Source organism: Capricornis sumatraensis, chromosome 14 (genome assembly GCF_032405125.1).
Source record: "Capricornis sumatraensis isolate serow.1 chromosome 14, serow.2, whole genome shotgun sequence".
NCBI lineage: Eukaryota > Metazoa > Chordata > Mammalia > Artiodactyla > Bovidae > Capricornis > Capricornis sumatraensis.
The window spans coordinates 86437873-86458451 of NC_091082.1; the positions used below are offsets into that span (position 1 = coordinate 86437873).

At 50.6% G+C, this 20579-nt stretch overlaps 1 protein-coding gene across 3 annotated transcripts; it reads right to left on the bottom strand.

Moving 5' to 3' along the window:
- Positions 1 to 1201: 1201 nt before the first annotated feature.
- DDX59 (DEAD-box helicase 59) lies at positions 1202 to 18738 on the bottom strand. 3 transcript variants are annotated; one of them, XM_068986073.1, is made up of 8 exons: positions 18639 to 18738; positions 16796 to 17613; positions 15475 to 15642; positions 11516 to 11605; positions 7197 to 7448; positions 6278 to 6430; positions 5600 to 5728; positions 1202 to 1597 (listed from the first exon to the last, which is right to left on the bottom strand). In XM_068986073.1, exons 2-8 carry the CDS (start codon positions 17600 to 17602, stop codon positions 1334 to 1336), a joined length of 1863 nt encoding a protein of 620 aa, XP_068842174.1. In that variant the 5' UTR covers positions 17603 to 17613; positions 18639 to 18738; the 3' UTR covers positions 1202 to 1333. The 3 variants fall into 3 exon arrangements, with proteins under 3 accessions (XP_068842174.1, XP_068842176.1, XP_068842175.1); XM_068986075.1 differs by lacking the exon at positions 18639 to 18738 and adding an exon at positions 18273 to 18313; XM_068986074.1 differs by lacking the exon at positions 18639 to 18738 and adding an exon at positions 18049 to 18073.
- Positions 18739 to 20579: the final 1841 nt, after the last annotated feature.

A 20579-nucleotide genomic window follows, 5' to 3' on the forward strand; every position in this document is an offset into this window, starting at 1 on the left:
GCACACTCGGGAGACGGTGACCCCACTGCTCGCCTTGGGTGGAGACGACAGACGCTAGGCTTTCTGTCACTCTCACGCCCAGGAGGATGCGGAGGACACAAAGCCTAAACGCCAGCCTTTCCATAACACACCGTCTAACTGACCCAGCTGTGCAGATACCAACAGTTCTCAAAGCAACGAAGTGCCGATGGATCAGAGCAAAACTCCATCCTTCCTTCCAGAGTTTAAAATCATCAGCTGAGGGATCTGAATGCCTGGCCCCATACAGGCCAGCCCTGGAGGCCTCGTGTTCAAGAGGGTGCCACCAAGAGGTGGAAGAGCTCGGCCCCGGAGGAGGGCCGCCACGCCTCGGCTTCCTTCAATCACCCAGACTCTAAGGCTGGTTTATGATGTAGCCTGCACACTGAGGGCAGGGACAACGCCACTGTCTCCTGAGCACTGAACACGCGTCCAGAACACAGTGTGAGCTCAGGGAATGTGTGTGGAGTAACTGATACATGTTTAAATTTTTTAAATAAGTCAACTAAACCAGCAAAATAACATTAACATAAAACTATACCTTGCAAAGCAGCATTCACATAACTCATTATTTCAATAAGCGTGCATGCCTGCCAAGTCCCTTCGGTCCTGTCCTCCTCTTTGTGACCCCATGGACTGTAGACCTCTGTCCATGGATTCTCCAGGCAAGAATACTGGAGCGGGTTGCCGTTTCCTCCTCCAGGGGATCTTCCCGACCCAGGGATCAAGCCGTGTCTCATGTCTCCTGCACTGGCAAGAGGGCTCTTTACCACCAGCGCCACCTGGGAAGCCCATTTTGCTAAGTAGCCCACATTAAATAAACGTTTGTTTACCCAGCCAAAAGGAAAACTGAGAGAGAAAACAGATATTTACATTCCTATTAAGGAGCGCTGACCAGTTTTTCCATTTTTTTGTCATTTACTTTTTCCTAACATTCATTGATTCAACAAGAATCCAGGTGCCAACACGCACGACACAGTGGATACAAAACAGGAGAATCCCCATCCGAGTCAGGCCATGCAGGTTTCTGCTTCCGACGATAGATTGGGAAAAAAAAAAAAAAAAAAAAAGGACTTTTTCCCAGAGAGAAAAATTTTTATTTAGTAATTCACTTTCTGATGTTGTTTTTTAATTTAGGAAAATTAAAAAGGTAAATAAATACAATATGGCTGTATAAACTTAATTATTAAAACTTTTAACATCATGTTAATTTTTTGTTTCAGGTACATGTCGCATTTATCAACCCACACAGTAACAGTGCACAGAACTTTCACTGACGGTACACAGTAAAAGTGATTCAAGGTGGTGTGACAAATCACTTCTGAGCATTGCTTCTATCGTGCTTTCTGATAATGTCCATAAGATTGGCCCCCGTAACCAGATCGCTCTGCGTCTGTCTGTCTTTCTGCTGCTCCTTTCTTCTCTGGTCGTGAAGGTAAGGGGAATTTAACAGCTGTGGGGGCAGAAGGGACCCTGTGGGTTTCACGCGTTTTGCAATGTCCCAGAAGAGTCTTTTTGAGTTGTTATTGATGAAAGTGATCGCTGTTCCATGTTGACCTAATCGCCCCACTCTTCCAATCTGAAATGAAACGCAAAGAACATTTTCAAAATGTTCACATGAAATCCTCACATCTCTTCAAAGAAAATGAAGACTAGTATTTAAAGAGGCTTCACTACGATGAATATTTGTCCAGATGGCATCTGCTGAGTGGGTCCTCTCAATATACCTGTGACATCAATTTAGGGGGCTGCCATTAGCACAGCCCCAATAGAAAATAAAAACAGTGAGAGTATGCCTGTGAAACTCGTGTTTCAGCTAAGCGTGTGGGTGTGTGAGCGTTTGTATATACACAGAGGAGGAAAGGACACAAAGACATCTCTTACTGCGGATGAGTTACGGGAAAAACTTCTCGAAAGCTACTACAACTAAGGGTGAAAGGACTACCTTCTTCCTAGTATTTGGATGCCTGGAAGTCTGAGATTGAAGCAAATTCACTTTCGCATGAAGTTATTTCTCATTTTGACAGAATTAAATACACACAAATTTGTGGAGACCTATGATAAGGAACAAAACTGACATGTCTCCAAATATACTGAGAAACTCTCCAAAAGGGAGAGAAAGACACAATCCTGGTCAATTTCTGCTCCTTAATTGAAAATGAAGTATATTCAGATTATGTAAATGGGTCGATTGTTCCTCCCACTAGGAATTTCTCTTAAAGATACATTTGCAGGAGAGGCCCCGGCAGCTGAGTGCCTGGGCGTTTAACACACTGGAAACATCTGGTCATCTAGCAGGGAGGGATCTGTTAGATAAATGACAGGACACCCATGTAATACATTCCCATGCAACCACAAAAATAGAACGAGCCAGATTCAGCAAGAAAAACCTGTAAAGTGCTTAGAACAGTGCCTGGCCTTAGGCTAAGCACCCAGTACATATTAACACTTAGTGAAGCCAGCTAGGATGAGTGCTGATAAGGCAAGACGTCAAAGATTTATCCACTAACAAAGGAAGGGTGCCTGGATACAGACGTGGCGCGTGCACATGAGGCTGTTTCGTCGCTCAGGCGCGTCCAGTTCTTTGTGACCCCATGGACTGCAGCCCTCCAGGCCCCTCCGTCCATGGGAGTCTCCAGGCAAGATCACCAGAGCAGGTGGCCATGCCCTCCTCCAGGGGATCCTCCCGACCCAGGGATTGAACCCGCATCTCCTGAACTGGCAGCTGGATTCTTTGCCACTGAGCCACCGGGGAAGCCCCATGGAATGCGCCTCAGCCGGGAAAGAGAATGAAACAACGCCGTCTGTAACAACACGGACCCAGTTAGAAACGATCACACCAAGTGAGGAGGGTCAGACGAAGACCAACACCGTGTGATGTCACTCATGTGCGGAACCTAAAAAAAAGGTACAAATGAATCCAAGTCCAGAACAGAAAGAGACTAACAGAAAAGGAGCATGTGGTTACTAAAGGGGAAAGGGAGTGGGATGAGGGATAAAGGAGCAGATTGGGATTAACAGATACACACTAACGCCCATAAAACAGGAAACCAAGGACCCACTGTACAGCAGAGGGGCCGCTACTCAACACTGGGTAACAACCTACCAGGGAGACGAGCCTGAAAACGCGAGTGTGCACACACACACACACACACACAGCATCACAGCTGCGCGCACACACACACACACACATGCACACACAGCATCACAGCAGTGCCCATACACACACACACAGCATCACAGTGCACACACGCGCATGCGCACACACACACACACCCCAGTATCATAGCGGTGCCCATACACACACACACACAGCATCACAGCAGCGCCCCCCCCACACACACACAGCATCACCCGCCCACACACACACACACACACAGCATCACAGCAGCGCCCACACACACACACACACACACACACGCACACACAGCATCACAGCAGTGCCCATACACACACACACACACACAGCATCACAGTGCACACACGCGCATGCCCACACACACACCCCCCCCAGTATCATAGCGGTGCCCATACACACACACACATACACACACAGCATCACAGCAGCGACCCCCCCACACACACACAGCATCACAGCAGCACCCGCCCACACACACACACACACCAATATCATAGCAGCGCCCATACACACACACACACACAGCATCACAGCGGCGCCCACACACACACACACACACACAAACACACACAGCATCACAGTGGCGTCCATACACACACACACACACACAGCATCACAGTGCACACGCACACACACACACACCCCTCCCCCCATCACAGTGGTGCCCATGGTAAACTGCCAGCCACGGGCTGACCTGGGCGAGGGAGAGCTGAGTACGTAGTTACATCCAGCACACTTCGTTTAAGAAGCTTCTTGAGTATTTTAACATTCCAGACAGATTTCCATCCAAAATTATCAAACTGAAAGTCTGGAAAGAAATGAGCTTCAGTGACTTGAACAGTCAGCCCTGTGGAATAACCAAGTCTCTGAGGCACAGGGAAACGAGGTGGTGTGGAGAAAACAGAGAGGGAGGGAGGGCAGGTGGCCAGATGACACACAGTGAAGGCGCTACGGGCGTTTCAGTGGGTGAGCCCCACAAACGCGACACTCAGAGGTGGTTCTAAGAACAGCAGCCAAGACTTCACTCCAAGAGGCTGCGAGGGACGCCAGAAGGAAGGAGGCAGCGGCCAGCGAGATAACACAGCGCTGAGAGAGGCTCTGTTCCTGCCGGGAAGAGGAGAGGCGCTTATCTCTCGAGCAGAGGGAGGGGACAGACCCTCGAGAGGGGAAGGTCTAGAGCAAACAGGGACATGGACAGGCGACGGGAGCCACGATTCCTGGGACACAAACACTCAGCAGGTCAGCTCTGTTCTGGGCAGATGCAGCAACTTAAAACCGCCTTTTAAATGAAGCCCTCTTTTTCTCCTTATAAAGGCCATTTAACATGCTCACTGAAGAAACCAAAAAATACAAAGAAAACTTAAACCAAAAGCTAACCACCTAAATTTTTCTAACAAACATTTCAGGTTGTTTTTTCCAACTAACTTTTTAAAAGTTTCATTTGTTTGTTCCACCGCTGCACAGGCTCTTCTCTTGGTGGGGCGACCGGGGGCTGTTCTGGTTGCGACGGTTTCTCCTGCTGTGAACCGCGGGCTCTCGGGCGCCAGGCCTCAGAAGCTGCAGCACCCGGACCCCAGAGCACAGGCTCCACAGCTGTGGCGCGTGGGCTTGCTGCTCGGAGGCATGTGGGACCTCCACACACCAGGGAGCAAGCCCGGGCCTCCTGCATCGGCAGGCAGATTCGCAACCAGTGAGCCACCAGGGGAGCCCCCAGCTCATTTCTAATGCAATCCAGGCATCCCAGAGTTCTTCCGAAAAACACACATTTAGTTTATACGCATTTATTTTTTTACCTTTTGGCCGCACCATAAAGCATGTGGGATCTTAGTTCCCCAAACCAGGCAGGGGTCAAACTGGAGTCCCCTGCAGTGGAAGCGTGGAGTCTTTATTACTAGACCACCAGAGAAGTCCTTAAATAGATATATTTTAAAAGCAAAAATACATGGAGTTTTATGTTCTGCTTTTAAAAAAAAAACAACAACTCACCACTATATCGACAATGCCTTGCATAAGAAAATTCCCGAGGAGGGTCTTCCCTGGGGGTTTGGTGGTAAAGAATCTGCTGCCACTGCAGGAGACATGGGTTTGATCCCTGCTTCGAGGAGATTCTGCGCACCACGGGGCAGCTAAGCCCCTGCGCCCCACCCACTGAGCCTGTCTGTGCTCCGAGCCTGGGATCCGCAACGAGACAAGCCGCAGCAACAAGGAGCCTGCAGGCTGCCCCTAGGGAGCAGTCCCCATTCCTCGCAACTAGAGAGGAGCCCCCGGCTCCCCACAGCTAGAGAGGAGCCCCTGCTCACCGCAGCGAGAGAGGAGCCCCCCGCTCACCGCAGCATGCGAGAAGCCCGAGCAGCAGCAAAGACCCAGCACAGCCAAAGATAAACACTTTCTTCAAAAAAGGAAATTCGTGAGCAAAAGGGTGGTGCTGAGTAAACCCTTTACCTGATGCACGTACTCGTCCATGCTGGAGGGCATGTCGAAGTTGACCACCAGCTTGACGCTGACCAAGTCCAGGCCTCTTCCCAGGACCCCTGTGCTCACCACAACGTCATAGTCTCCTTCAAGCAGCCCCTTTCCAAAACAGCAACAAAACTCATTATGCAGGGCTTATCTTGAGTGGGTTTCTGTCATTCAGATGGCCCTTTCTTTTCACAACACCTTCTTCAATACTGTGGCTGCACGACCTTTGCAGGAAGTAAAGGTCTTGGTATACCTAGGTAATGTAGGCAGCCTCCATTCCTTCTGACCCCCACCCCAAATTTTTTCTATTAACTGATTCAGGCAAACCTTTTCCAAAAGTGAACTACTCTCTGCCCCAGTCCAAAGTGACCTGATTTCACAAACGGCAGATTCTGAATGATTAATCCGTTTAGGAGACAATTCCGAGGGAACAGGTTTATTGCTCCCAAAACACAGAAGCCTTATCAAGAGGGACAATTCACCACTGCTTGCCTGAAGTTCTCAGAGTCATTAAAAAAAAAAAAGATCAGCTTTAAAAACAGCTAGAAAAAAATTCTGGTAAGAAAATAAAAATAAAAAACAGCTGATAATATGGTATCTCTTGAAAATGAAACAAAGCAGATTTATGGGCAAGAGAACAAGACAGACGCTGGGCGTCACCTCCAGCGTGCTCTTCCTCTCCGTCTGAGTCTTATCTGAGTGCACAGAGGCGCTCTGCAGACCCGTGACTTTCTGCACGGCCTCGCTCAACAGATCTGCTCCCAGCTTGCAGTCCACAAAAACCAACACTGGAGGCTTGAAGAGTTTCTTATCCTAAAACAGTAACAACACATATTGAAGATTATCCGTATAATTTACAGTGGGCTGCTTTCTGAAAGCACTAGTATAAGCCAGTTATCCATAGGTTCATCAACACTGTCAGGGAGGGGAAAAGTACCTTCTGTTCAAATGAGTGCTTTCTTTTAAAAATGCACAAACAGAAGCCAAACCGTGTATGTCCTTCAGATTTCTCCATCACCATGTTAATGTTACGAAAATAGTTTTACAACTTAAAGTGCAATTTAAAGTTTCTAATACTGTTCCTAAGTCAGTACAAACCATATTTAACACTGCATCTTTTGGCAACGAGGCTAGTACATACCACTCCCTTAAGCTAGTTACTGTCAAAAAATTCTATTTCTCAAGGACAGAACAAGGACAAACAAAAAAGAACTTGTCTTTTTTTTTTTCAGCCACTAAGTGTGGCATGTGGACCCTACTTCCCCAGGCAGGGCCTGAACTCGGTCCCCCGCGTTGGCAGGGACGAGTCCTAAGCCCTGGACTGCCAGGGGAGCACTGCAATAATCTTGATCTTTAAATACTGTCCTATAAAACAGAAAAGAAAACTAACCTTGTGTCTACACTGCATGTTTTCACAAAAACGTATCTGAACCCCACAGAATTCTGAAGGAAGCAGAGCAGTGTGTGATGCAATTCCCCAGCAGGTTCCCCCAGAGCCACGTCTGAACAGCACCGTCTCCAGAACCGTGACGGGTGCCAACGCCGTGCGCAACGCGGGGCTGGCCGCGCTCCCACTCACGTTCAAGATTTCAAACAGTTTTTTCTTTTTGGCTGGCTCTTCCACCCACAGGACGATCTGGCGCACGCTTGGGCAGGGCCGGTTCCTCTCCCCGGCAGTGATCGCCACGGGGTCACGCAGGAGCTGGCTGGCGAGCTGCTCCACGCTGGCCGGGATCGTGGCTGACGCCAGGATGGTCTGACAGTCGTGAGGCAGCTGCTCCAGAACGTCCAGGACTTGCTGCTGAAAGCCCATCTTTAACATGGTGTCAGCCTGGAAAAAAACCACTGCACGTCAGTCTTACATGGAAACCCAGAGCACCCTGGAGGAAAACGGACACCGTTAAGAACGTAGAACGTTAAATACTCTTTACATGGAAAAATACACCACGTCAAAAGACACAGGATTAACTGGGGGAAACACACATTTATATCAAACTTGTATAACTATGTTTACAATGATATACAAAGATTTCTAAAATTTATTTATTTTTGGCTGTATCAGGTTTTAATTGAGACCCTTGGGCTCTCTAGTTGAGACACGCGGGCTCAACTCCCTCAGCGGGTGGGATCTTATTTCCCTGACCAGGGATGGAAGCTGCGTCCCCTGCACTGGTAGGCAGGCTCCCAACCACTCCACCAGAGAAGTCCCTACAAAGATTTTTATTATAGTATTATTAATAGTGGCCAAAAAAGGCACAGACTTTAGCTATGCATCAGTAGAGTGCTGGTAGATAGATTATGGGGAATCCATACAATGCAATGCTATGCCACCATGAGAAATGACCAAAGAGCTCTTTATCAAATGACAACCAGTCGCTGCTGGAAGGAAAGAGGGAAAATACAAACAGAACACTCTGCACAGCGTGAGCCCGTCTGCATACATCCTCGGGAAACTTACCTGCTAACTCTGGGGAAAGGTTTGTGAGCTGGGGTTGTGAAAGTGAAAGTCACTCAGTCGTCTCCGACTCTTTGTGACCCCATAGAATACAGTTCATGGAATTCTCCAGGCCTGAATACTGGAATGGGTCGCCTTTCCCTTCTCCAGGGCATCTTCCCAACCCAGAGATCGAACCCAGGTCTCCCACATTGCAGGCGAATTCTTTACCAGCTGAGCCACAAGTAAAGCCCAAGAATACTGGAGTGGGTAGCCCCTCCCTTCTCCAGAGGATTGTCCAGACCCAAGAATCAAACCTTGAGCTATCAGGGAAGCCCGAGCTGGGGTTAGGGGTACAATTTAATTCATTTTATAGCTCTTTTTTGCAAAGTTTGACTTTTTTTTTTTTTTTACTACGAACATGTATTTATAATAAAATATGATTTTAAATAAATTAAAACATTTAATTTGGAGGCTTTCACTTCTGTATAAACCTTTGCATTGCTGGTTTTTCAATAACAATCAATGTACTGCTGAAAAAATAGAAAAAATGTTTAAGTTTTTAATTTTAAAATAACAAAAGATTAAAGCTATCTTGATTTTCAAATATAACCTTGGTGTCTATAATTTTTGAAAATAAGATATTAAATCCTTTTGGTGTCCATTAATGTGCTGTCAGTTAGACTGAAGCTTGATGACTTGTTTTAATCTCTCTCACTCTGTAACATTTAAAAAATCTGAAGTAATCATGATGGTCTGGGTTTGATCCTGGCTCTGCATCACCTCAAGCAAGTTAATTAACAGCTTTAAGCTTCAGTTTTTCCTCTTACAGGTGAAATTATAACAGTAACTCCCTCCCAGAAAAGTGACGCGAATCAATGAGTACAAGTATGAAGTGTGTGTGTGCTCTCGGTCATGTCCGACTCTCGTGACCCTACGGACTGCGTGCAGCCTGGCAGACTCCTCCGTCCATGGGATCTCCCAGGCAAGAATACGGAGTGGGCTGCCGTTTCCTGCTGCAGGGGATCTCCCGACCCAGGGATCGAGCTCAGGTCTCTTGCGTCTCCTGCACTGGCTGGCAAGATTCTTTACCCACACCACCTGGGGAGCCCGTATAAAGTCCCAGCGTGGTCCTTCTCGGTGCTTCTATTAACTGTGAGACAGAGAGAACATGCACCCGAAGGGCATGTGCGAACATTCCCCCGCTCCTCAGCAACCCTGCTGAGACCCACTCGGCTCAGCAGATGGCCTTGCTTCTCCTGGTTCAGAAAAAAACAAGACCACAAGAAACAGACTCCTTCCACTTCTCTTCTCGCCTAAGCTTCCGGGAGGGGTTGCCCAGCCCCCGGTCACCTTTCCTCCGTCTCCTCCCCTCCCCCAACTGCGCAGTCCAGGGCTCGCCTCCCTGCCCTCACCAGCTCCTCTGGGCCATCAATCACTCCCTGGGTCCCAAATTCATTAGTCTTCGTCTGGCTCCGTAAGATGCAATTAGTACCGTTACCTTTTTGGTTTTTTAATCCTAACAAGTGCACTGCAGAAAATCTGGTAAACGAAGTATAAAAAGTAACTCACCCGTCACCCCTGACACTCCATCACCTCCCTTACCTCCCGTCTCCTCCCCTCCCTACAGCCACCACTCTGCCCCAACCACCCCCAGTGCCTGGGAACCAGCCTTCTTGCTTAAAGGCTATTCTCCATGTCGAGGATATGAGCCTGATTATAATACATGCAGGCTTAGAATCCTTTTTAAGGTTTCCCAATGTCTACAGAATAAAGTCTGAATTTCAAGGCCAGAAGGAAATGAAAAAGAACTAAAATCTCCATGGTTACACTTGGTTATTTCAATGGGAATATAGGTGTTTTTCCTATTTCCAACTTGTCTTTAATGCATTTAATACATGGATTACTCACAGAATACAGTTGCTTTTCAAACTGTAGAATGGCCCATGAATAGGACTTTTTCAAAGCCATAAAATAAAACAGAATACAAAATATAGAAATAGGAAAATCATATGTTGCAAGGCTAAGCACTGTTTCACGAAAGTTCTGTTTCATCCACACACACCCCCACACATACACAATATTCACGACCGGTTCCCACCTACACTGCATTTTTTGGAAACCATTATCAACCAGAACTTGGGAAAATCTTATTCTTTCCACACCTCAGTTTCCACTTATGAGTCTATTTCCTACATACCCTGAAGGGGTGTTAACGGAGTAAAAAGTGTGGGAAAACGTACTTTTAAAAGCTCTTAGAATGAAAAGCACTACCTAAATTTAAGGTGCTCTGAATACTACAACTGCTCACGGTGAACACACGGCCACTCTAAAAGTGGCAGAGCCCCGGGGAGACTGAGCTCGGGTCCAGAGTAAGTGGGGGCGCAGATCAAGGAAGAGGCGGGCGTGGGCGTCCCCGAATTTAGACCAAACCTGGCCTCGTCTTCTGGGAGCCGTCCTTGGTGTCACCTGCGTGGACGCCCTCGCTCCCAGACAATCTGACTTCAGTCCTGAGGGTGCCGGGCGAAACGCTCACCCACCCACTCAGCGAGCCTTAACTCGTCGCCAAGGGTGGCTGACCGTCCCTGTGCGCTGGGCACTCCCTAGACGTCAGGCACGTCTCAGGGGAGGACTCTAGTGAGATGGGCACTGGTAGGCCCTGTTTCATAGATGTAAACCCTGAGGCGCGTGACGTAGGGCCCCACAGTGCTGAGGAGCTAGGGCGTGGACCAGGGACACGGGCTCCAAACCCACGTCTGCTGTGCTAATTACTGGGGCCACGGAGGCCGGCAGGCTGCTGTCATGGGTCAGCACCCAGCACCCCATATTTTCTGATCATGCTGGGGAACCCCAGGGCTCTGCTCCATCACTGCCAGGGGACAAGCAGGCAGGCAGGCGGCCCTGCCCCTCTGGCGGGCACGTGGTTTTGTGTTCTCATGCTTGTCCACATGGTGGAATAACATCAAATAACAACACATTTAACTTACGTAGAAAAAATTTAAACAGCTCCTCCTCCTAAGCGTCGTTAGCTACTTGCAAAATTCCTGCCAATCGTGACCTGCACCAATGCTTTCTTTTTTGTAGATAAATGACAGCATGTTTAAAAAACTTATCACTGAGATACAGTATACCTCATCAGTTCATGGGCAAGCCCAATTAAGAAAAGACAGCTGTGGTTTAATTTCAGTTCAGCGACAGTCTATGCAAGAACTGCAGGAGTTGGTGATGGACAGGGAAGTCTGGCGTGCTGCAGTCCACGGGGTAAAAAAGAGTCAGACACGACTGAGTGACTGAACCGAACCGATACGAGAACTAGCTTAAGAACCACTACCACCAAAAAAAAAAAAATCCCTCAATTGTTTTCCTTTGGGGGAGAAATTGGTTGAATACACAATGCAATTACATAACTATGATGTGCTTTTCATAACTTCTATAAAATTATGTTTTTAAACACCACCACTTACTTCATCCACTACTACAATTTTTATACTGCCGAGTTCTACAGATCTCTGCTTTATTATATCCAGAAGTCGCCCAGGAGTTGCTATGATAACCTGAATAAAAGAAAAAAGGCAAATTAAGAGAGTTGGATGACATCCGTTTATTCACTTACTGCCTCATTCTACACTTACTGAGTGGCCAAGGCATGCCAGACCCTGTGCAAGTACTCAGAACTCAATAATGAGTGAATCGGACTTCGCCTCGGCTCTCATCAAAGCCACAACACAAAGGGAGAGACAGAACACACACGTGCTCACGTGATCAGGACAGGCTGCAAGCAGAGGGACAGACCGGCCCCTGCTCAGACACAAGCTGACACCTATGGGAGCAGCAGGCATGAGCACGCCGGGACGGCCAGTGGGAGGGGAGGGCACCGTGGCGGTGAAGCTGGGGGGCAGGGAGGTGATGGCAGAGGGAGAACATGTGGCTGAGGCCAAGGTGCGGCAGGGGCCAGACTGGGGGGGACCTCAGGCACGCTGACCCCGATCTGGCTCCGTGAACAAGGGCACCCTCCCTGCCCTCTCTGGGCCTGCCACTTCACTTTCAAATTACGAGGCTGGAGATCACATTACGAGGCTGAGGATCACATCGCGAGGCTGGGGACCACATGGCGAGGCTGGGGATCACATGGCGAGGCTGGGGACAGTGAGTTCTAAGGTCGCTCAAGGCTCTTGCTGCTGCTGCTAAGTCACTTCAGTCGTGTCTGATTCTGTGTGATCCCAGAGACGGCAGCCCACCAGGCTCCCCCGTCCCTGGGATTCTCCAGGCAACACTGCAGTGGGCTGCCATTTCCTTCTCCAATGCATGAAAGTGAAAAGTGAAAGGGAAGTCGCTCAGTCGTGTCCGACAGCAACCCCACGGACTGCAGCCTACCAGGCTCCTCCGTCCATGGGATTCTCCAGGCAAGAGTACTGGAGTGGGGTGCCATTGTCTTCTCCATCAAGGCTCTTAGCAATTTAGTATTATATTAGCTGAAGTTGTGGTCCATGTAGGGGTTTTCCGGAATTCCCCAATGGTCCAGTGGCTAAGACTCTGTGCTCCCAAGTGCCAGGAACCCAAGTTCAATCCGTCGTCAGGAAGCCAGACCCCACATGGTGACCTAAGGGTCCACATGCTGCAACTCAAGAGCCATATGTCACAACTAATGCCCAGCAGAGCCAAATAAATAAATAAAAGCTAGGCATAAATATTAAAGAAAGCAGGGGCTCTTCAGTCAAACTTCGGCAGGAGTGGTGGCTCGGGCCTTTAATAACGGCCTGAGTCTGTCCTCCCATCCATCCTAAGATGCAAACACAAACAGCCACTGTGAGGATTAAACGAGGAGGGCCGGGGTGACCCTGGTGGAGTTGCAAATAACCTCACACACTCGGCTGTACCCACTTTTCTGCTCCACACCACCCAGGGCTAATCCTGCTGTGCGTGATAAAAGGCCTGCAACCCCAGCGCACAGGGCTTGGCTTGGCTTGTGTGTCCTTTACATGCCCACAAACATTAAGTCGATTTTAATTATGTTGACATGACTTCACTCCTTTTCTTCCATTTTCCCCTCTGATGATTTGGAAGTTATGAACTTTTTTTTCATTCTTTGAGTGCTTCCCCTAGAAAGCCAGTACATCTATCAGTTCAGTTCAGTTCAGTCATGTCCAACTCTTTGCGACCCCATGAATCGCAGCACGCCAGGCCTCCCTGTCCATCACCAACTCCCGGAGTTCACTCAAACTCACGTCCATCGAGTCGGTAATGCCATCCAGCCATCTCATCCTCTATTGGGCCCTTCTCCTCCTGCCCCCAATCCCTCGTAGCATCAGTCTTTTCTAATGAGTCAACTCTTCGCATAAGGTGGCCAAAGTAGTGGAGTTTCAGCTTCAGCATCAGTCCTTCCAAAGAAATCCCAGGGCTGATCTCCTTGCAGTCCAAGGGACTCTCGAGAGTCTTCTCCAACACCACAGTTCAAAAGCATTAATTCTTTGGCACTCAGCTTTCTTTACAGTCCAACTCTCACATCCATATATGACCACTGGAAAAACCATAGCCTTGACTAGACGGACCTTAGTCGGCAAAGTAATGTCTCTGCTCTTGAATATGCTGTCTAGGTTGGTCCTAACTTTCCTTCCAAGGAGTGAGCGTCTTAACTTAACACAAAGTTAATGGACACTTTCAGCTTGTTCTCGAAGCGTGGTGGGCGGTGCGTTGCCGCGATCCCATCTCGCCTGCACCACGCGCTGCTGCTGGACAGTGCCCACCCTGTGTTCTAAATACCATGCTTGCTCCTGGTCACTGATCATCAGCCTGTGTGTGTTTACTCTGCCCACACGCCCACTGCCGCCTATGCACCAGCTTCCTTCTGCCCCCGCCTCTCTGGAATCTTCTTTATCTGCAGGATGGCTTCCTCTGCAAGTTCCTGCAGATGGTCCACTGGCAATACCCTCCCAGTTTTGTTTATCTGAGTAGGTCTTCGCCTTGTCCTTACTCTTGAAAGAGCTTTGCTGAGCAGACAGACAGTTGTTACTTTTCCTTCCAGACCGTGCATGTCCACAAGGCCTGACACGGTATGGGCAGGGAGGAGGAGGCTGGATGGAGCGGGTGGTGAGGCTGTGCAGTGCCCAGGGAGGAAGGCATTGCTGACAGGGGGCACGGGGGACATGCAGGGGGGCCAGGCAGAGGAACAACACGTGATGGATAAGGGTGGGTTTCTCATGGTCAGAGCGATAAACATGGAAACACAGAGCATAAGAGGAGCCTGGTGATGAACAAGAGCCGGAACTATCAGCAGGGACTCATGGTCTCGAGGTTCCCGAGCAGTGACGGCTCAAGAGCAAGGAGCCCAAGGAGGGCCCAGTTCTCAGCTTCCGAACGCCGCTCTCTACACAAAGGAGCCGGGGATCCATGGAGAGTTCGGGGCAGAGGCAAAGAAAGGATGAGCTTAGTACATGCCATGTTTTTCAGGCAGAAAAGCAAGAAAGGACTCAAACAAGGACAGGGATATGAGCAAAGGACACAGAAGCCGACTTAAGGTGCCTCCGTGAGCCACCCAAATAATAATCCCATCAATAAAAAGGAACCATCAGTCCATGTAAAAGAATAAATAAGTGGGGAGTCTGGTGAAGCTCAAAAAATTTACCAACTGAGATTACTCCTCCTAAAACACTTATTCAACATGAAAGGTACAAACTTTACTGTGACTTGACAGATGAAAGCATCAGTGAAAAGGACAAATTGAAGCTGTGTGCCACGTAAAAGGATATAATGAGAAGAACACAGCACCTCTCCCGTGATGTTCCTATCAAAGACACACAACACCAATCTCATCAGCTGAGGGCTGTTCTTCAAAGGCCTTGTAATCCTTAAAAATGTCAAGATCAGAAGGAAAAAAGAGCGATAGGCTCCAAACTGAAGATGCTGAGAGAGGCACGACAGCTCCAGGCAACGAACGACTGAACCTGATGAAAGAAGCCGACGGGACAGCCACCGAAACCTGGGGGCTTCAGGCGCGACAGCAACGTTCACGCCTGATGCATTCCAGCCAGGAGGCGGGAATCTCCCGAGTCTGTCACCGGACAGTGACTATGAAGGATGATGTCCCTGTTTGTAGGAATCACTTTCTGATGTGTACCAGCCACGATCCTGAGATGAAGCCCATCGTTCAGAGATGCATCTTCGCAACTGGGAGAGAGGGGATATGCCCACCCACCTCCAAGAGCAAGTTCAGGGACTGAAGGAGATAAAAGGATGTGAGGCCATCGGACAGCGGTCAACTGTGCTCCCGCCCTTTGTCACACACAGCCCAACCTGAAAATTAAGGCTCCCGGAACAGGAGTTTCAAGACTACCTAAAGCCACACACTAACAACGCTCCTCCTGGGGAGAAAAGCCTTGATTCCTGCGCTGTCTCTGTCCTCCACAAAGGCGCCCTGACCGCCCACCTGAATGCGCTGGCGCAGGCGGTGCCGCTGGGGGGGCACGGGCAGGCCCCCCACCAGGAGCGCGGTCCTCAGGCAGGGCAGGCCGCTCATCAGCTCCTTGGCCTGCCGCTCGATCTGGATGGCCAGCTCCCGTGTGGGCGTGAGGACCAGCCCCGACGGCGATTTGCTCTGCAAAGATGGAAACACACCCGCGATGAGCTGCCGCTGCTGCGGATTCCAGTGTGCGAGGCAACCCCAGGAGCACCTCCCCTCGGAAAGAGATTCCACCAGCCCAACCGCCTCCTGCTCCCTGCAGACTGCTCCTCCAAAACCCTCAGAAACTACACCCATCTCCCATGGAACATGGGTGCACAAAGAGACATCAAAACAGGAACCAGGGAGAGGCGCCTGCGATAACCACGGCAGCAACGTAGACGCTTGGCTCCTTGTCAGCTGGACTGTGTGATCTCGGGCCATCCTCCTCCAAGGAAGAGAGGCCTGCTGGTCTCCATGAAGAGCTGGGTCAGGCCCAGCATCATCTCCTGGTTTCCCCTTAGTGCCTTGTAGATTCACTTCTGTCTTTGTCCAAAAGCCTTATAGTGTACAAATATTCTATTGGGTTGGCCAAAAAATTGATCTGTTTTCCCATAAGATGTTACAGAAAACCTCAAACATTTTGGCCAACCCAAAGTTCTGGGTTGATTTTCATCTGTATCTTGACCATCTAGTCCTTCTTTTTATTTTTTTTTCTCACATTATCTTCTACTTCAGTTTAGTTTTCTGAAATTCCCTTTCTCTTGTCTTCCTTCACCTGTTATTCTCACCCCCTTCCCTCCTGCCATACTTCAAACCTCATAAACTCACCAGTACTTGGTGAATAATCACTCAGAATGCCTTTTAGTCTCCTTATGTGCGGGAATGCTTATAAACGAGCAAAAAAAGGCAAGGTGGTATCATTTTTAAGGTGAAACAGAGATCACCCTTAGTGATATATGCTGAAACTCCACAATAGTCTTTTGAGTTTGGTATCAGGTATTTCAAGACACAAACTCAAAGGACGCTAGACTGACACCAAAATCACAGCTCATCTGGCCAGCAGGACTTTGCCCCCAAAGCCAAAGCATGCAAGTTCCTTAAATAGAAAATTCGTTAAAAAGAAACCATTTTGGAAGTGATTTTTTTCAGACCTTCAGTGAAGACATTGGTTCAACATAATACAATTGAGTCCCAGTTACTAACGGTCTAGGTATTCAGTTCCAGTCCCAGTTCTTTAACAAGCTTGAGGCTGACGCTGGATAAACCTCTCACCTGTTTGAGCTCACACAGGTGAGCTCTAACTCACCTGAGACAGAGCTCGCACAATGACCGGAAGCAGGAAGGCGGCCGTTTTCCCGGAGCCGGTGTCGGCGCTGGCCAGCACGTCCCTACCCAGAAGGCCCACCGGAATCATTTGCATCTGGATGGGAGTGGGCACCTCGTAACCGGAGGCCTTCAGGTTGCGGTTTAGGGCCTCGGGGAAGCTGCAGTGCTCAAAGTCAACGATGGGCCTGGGGACGCCTCGGCCTCGGACCGTGATCCCCAGCTGCCGCCTGAGGGTCTCAATCTGGTCCTCCCGAAGGTGCGCGACGAAGGCGTGCTCGGTGTAGACGTAGTGGGCAGGGCCCGGCGCCGCCGGCCCGGAGCCCGCTTTCTGGGGACGGCTCGGCTGGGGCGCCGCTTCCGCGCCCCTCACCTGCAGCAGGCGCTTCGCTTTACACTCCAGGCTGCACACGTCTTCGTCCGTCTCGTCGCACACGTACTCGCCGTACCGCCCGCACACCACGCATACCGGCTCCCCGGGCTCGGCCTGCCGCTGGGTTTTGGAAAAGGACTTCACCGGCTCTTCGGGGAGATCGCCAGCCTGTGTCCCTGGCTCGGAGTCGGGAAGAGTCCCTTCGGACACTGGGCCAGTAGGCCCAGGGATAGGGCGCGGTTGGGCCCCCTGGTGGGCCGCTGCGGCAGCCCCTTTGGTACCCGAGGCATCGGCGAGACCATCCCCACTTGCATCCAGCCCCCGGTCTTCTGCCTCGGGTTTCACTTTCTTGGCTACATAACTTCCACTGTCATCGTTAGCGTTCCGCTTGATTTTCAGGGATCTTGGAACGAACATCCTTCAATACTCTGCGGAGGAAATTATACCCTGATTTATTTTACTCTCATTAAAGTCACGGATAAAGTGCCCTAAAGTCATCACGTCCCTGGGCTATGCCTCCAAAGAACAGAGAAGACAGTGCTGACCTCAGGCTTCCCTCCCACCCTCCAAGTCCCCCTGGTGAAGACAGTCCTGATCCCACGCTGCACACGGATTCGCACCACTGACCTCTGTCTGTGGGCTGCCTTGCACTCTTGACATAAGCAGACATCACAGAAATTCTGGAGTAGACCTTTCTGTTACACACCCACACAGAAAATACAAGAGGGCTACTTCGCAACTGGAGTCTTTACAAAAGCACAAGCATCAACAGTAACACGCGCCCAGAGGTTACTAGGTCCCAGCGTTGTCCCAAGGGCACACGCATGTTCTGTTGTGACCTGTGCTACAAGTTCAGGTCTCACCGGGGACTCGGTGCGTGCAAGCTCCCAAATACAGCTCTTCCCATTTACAACAGAAACTGGGTTTTGCAAAATGACAGCAATCGGGAACAGGCATTTAACCTAATTTGGGGGCTGCAAATTTGCTGAGAAACATTTTCCGCAAAAAAAATTCTTAGGATACATTGCCAGGTTCCATTTTCCGGGAAAAATTCCAACAGAAAAGCAAGTGAGGGCCTAGTCACAACCTCAAGTCTCCGAAAAGGTCGAGGGGGCGGGTGAGGAAGGCGCGGCTGCACGCGAGCGGGGAGAGCTCGGAACTGCCGTCCCGCAAGCGGAACCGAGGCGGCGCGAGCGCGGCCGCCAATCCGCGACCCTGCTCCCCACACCGACGTCGCCGCTCCGCTCCTCGGACGTCGGCCCCCCGGCGGCCACGCACGCAGAGGCGCGTGACGTCACGGCACCGCCCGCACGCGGGGTGGGGGCGGGGACGGCGGCGCAGGGGAGGCGACCGCGCAAGGCCCAGCCCGCCGCCGCGGCCCGGAGCCCGCGGCCCGCACGAGAGGAGCAGGACGGGAGGCAGGCCGAAGCCGCGGAGCCGGAGCCACGCTCACCCGCGCGGACTGCGGCCGCGTCAGCTCCCGCTCGGGGCGGCTCCCCTTGAGGCACTGGGCCGGGCTTCCGGCCGACGGAGCCCGCAGCGTGCGGCCACCCTGCTGCGTGGGGACGGCGTGGAGGGCGGGACCCACGTCTCCGGGTTTGGGAGGCGCCGCGGCGCGCGGGGGCGGGGCCCGACTGGGAGCGGCAGGGGAGGGGCGGGGCCGGGCGGCTTCCGGGCCGGGGTAAGTCGCTGAGCCGCGCTGGAACGGGCAGGTTCCGGGGAGAGGGGCAGGCGCGGGCATCGCGGAAGAACTCTCGTCATCGGGTGGGCGGGGCGGAAGGGAAAGAGTCCGGGCGCCAGGAGTGGGGCGGGGGCGGGGGCGGGGGCGGGGGCGGGGCGGGGCGTGCCGGCGAGGGCGGCGCCGGGTGGGCTCAGAGCTGCGATGGGCTTCCAGCCGGCGAATAACGGGAATTAACGGAGAAGCTTTAGTCTGCGTGTGGATACCCTGGGTCTTTCCACACACGCCCCCGCCCCCGACGCCAAGGACAGGCGTGCGGTTCGGTGCTGGGTTGGTCCCCGGGGGTCGCACTTCTCTGCAGCTGGTCCCCGAGCCGCTGGCAGTAAATTAAGGGCAAAGGTAGGGGCAGGAAGGAGGGCGCAGAACTCCAGGACTTGAGCTCCTGCAGACTGATACCAGATGCAGTGAAATCAGACTAAGTCGGAAAGCACACCAACGAAACAGAAGTCCGTTACTCCGTGAGGTTTTCGGTACTGAGTACATAAGCCTGCACCTCCCGAATCCTACCCCTGCTTCTTCGCTCGACCACCACTGTCCTGAACTTGGTCTCTCTTCGCCGTTCTTAGTCGTTTCATCATGGTTGGAGGCATTCCCAAACGCTCTGTTTTCATTTTTCTCTTTTTGAGCTTAATAAAGATAACATGTAGCCTTGTGGGATTTACTTTTATCATGGAACGTTTCTCTGATTCTTCCAAGTTGTCAAGGGTAAGGAAGCAGATCATTTATTTTCGCTGCTGTAATGATTCTGTGAAGTAGTTTATGTCCTGTTCACCCATTTTTCTGTGGACACTTCACTTGTCTTCACTATCTTGTTACTGGAGGCCGACTGACCGTGAAGCTAATGGAATCTGCGTGTAAGGCCCCTCACTCCCATGGGTCTCTTCCGTAGTCCTGAAAGGGAAGCGTTGGTCATGTGCTCCCATGGTCGTGTTCAGTAGCTAAGTCTGTCTGACTCTTTGGGACCCCATGGACTGTAGCACGCTAGGCTTTCCTGGCCTTCACTGTCTCCCAGAGTTTGCTCAACCTCATGTCCATGGAGTTGGTGATGCCCTCCAACCACCTCATCCTCTGTCACTCCCTTCTCCTGCCCTCAGTCTTTCCCAGCATCAGGGTCTTTCCCAAAGAGTTGACTCTTCACATCAGCTTCAGCATCAGCGTTAGTCCTTCCATTGAACATTGAGGGTTGATTGCCTTTAGGACTGAGATGGTTTGATCTCCTTACTGTCCAAGGGGCTCTCAAGAGTCTTCTCCAACACCATGGTTCAAAAGCATCGATTTTTTGGTGCTCAGCTTTTCTTATGGTCCAATTCTCACATCCATACATGACTACTGGAAAAACCATAGCTTTGACTAGATGGATCTTGGTTGGCAAACTGATGTCTCTGCTTTTTACTATACTGTCTAGTTTGTCATAGCTATTCTTCCAAGAAGCAAGTGTCTTTTAATTTTGTGGCTGCAGTCACCGTCCGCATTGATTTTGGAGCTCAAGGAAATGCAGTTTGACACTTTGCCACGTTTTCCCCGTCTATTTCCCATGAAGTGATGGGACCGGATGCCATGATCTTAGGTTTTTGAATGTTGAGTTTTAAGCCAGCTTTTTCACTCTCCTCTTTCACCTTCAAGAGGCTCTTTAGTTCCTCTTCATTTTCTGCCATT

Bases quoted from the DNA above. Each gene is read 5' to 3' on its own strand.
- DDX59 (XM_068986073.1), bottom strand. From the start codon at position 17,602: ATGTTCGTTCCAAGATCCCTGAAAATCAAGCGGAACGCTAACGATGAC. The intron at 15,643-16,795 runs GTGAGTTAGAGC...CCATCTTTGCAG, and splicing joins TTGTGCGAGCTCTGTCTCAG to AGCAAATCGCCGTCGGGGCT. The intron at 6,431-7,196 runs GTGAGTGGGAGC...TTACTGTTTTAG, and splicing joins AACTGTTTGAAATCTTGAAC to GATAAGAAACTCTTCAAGCC.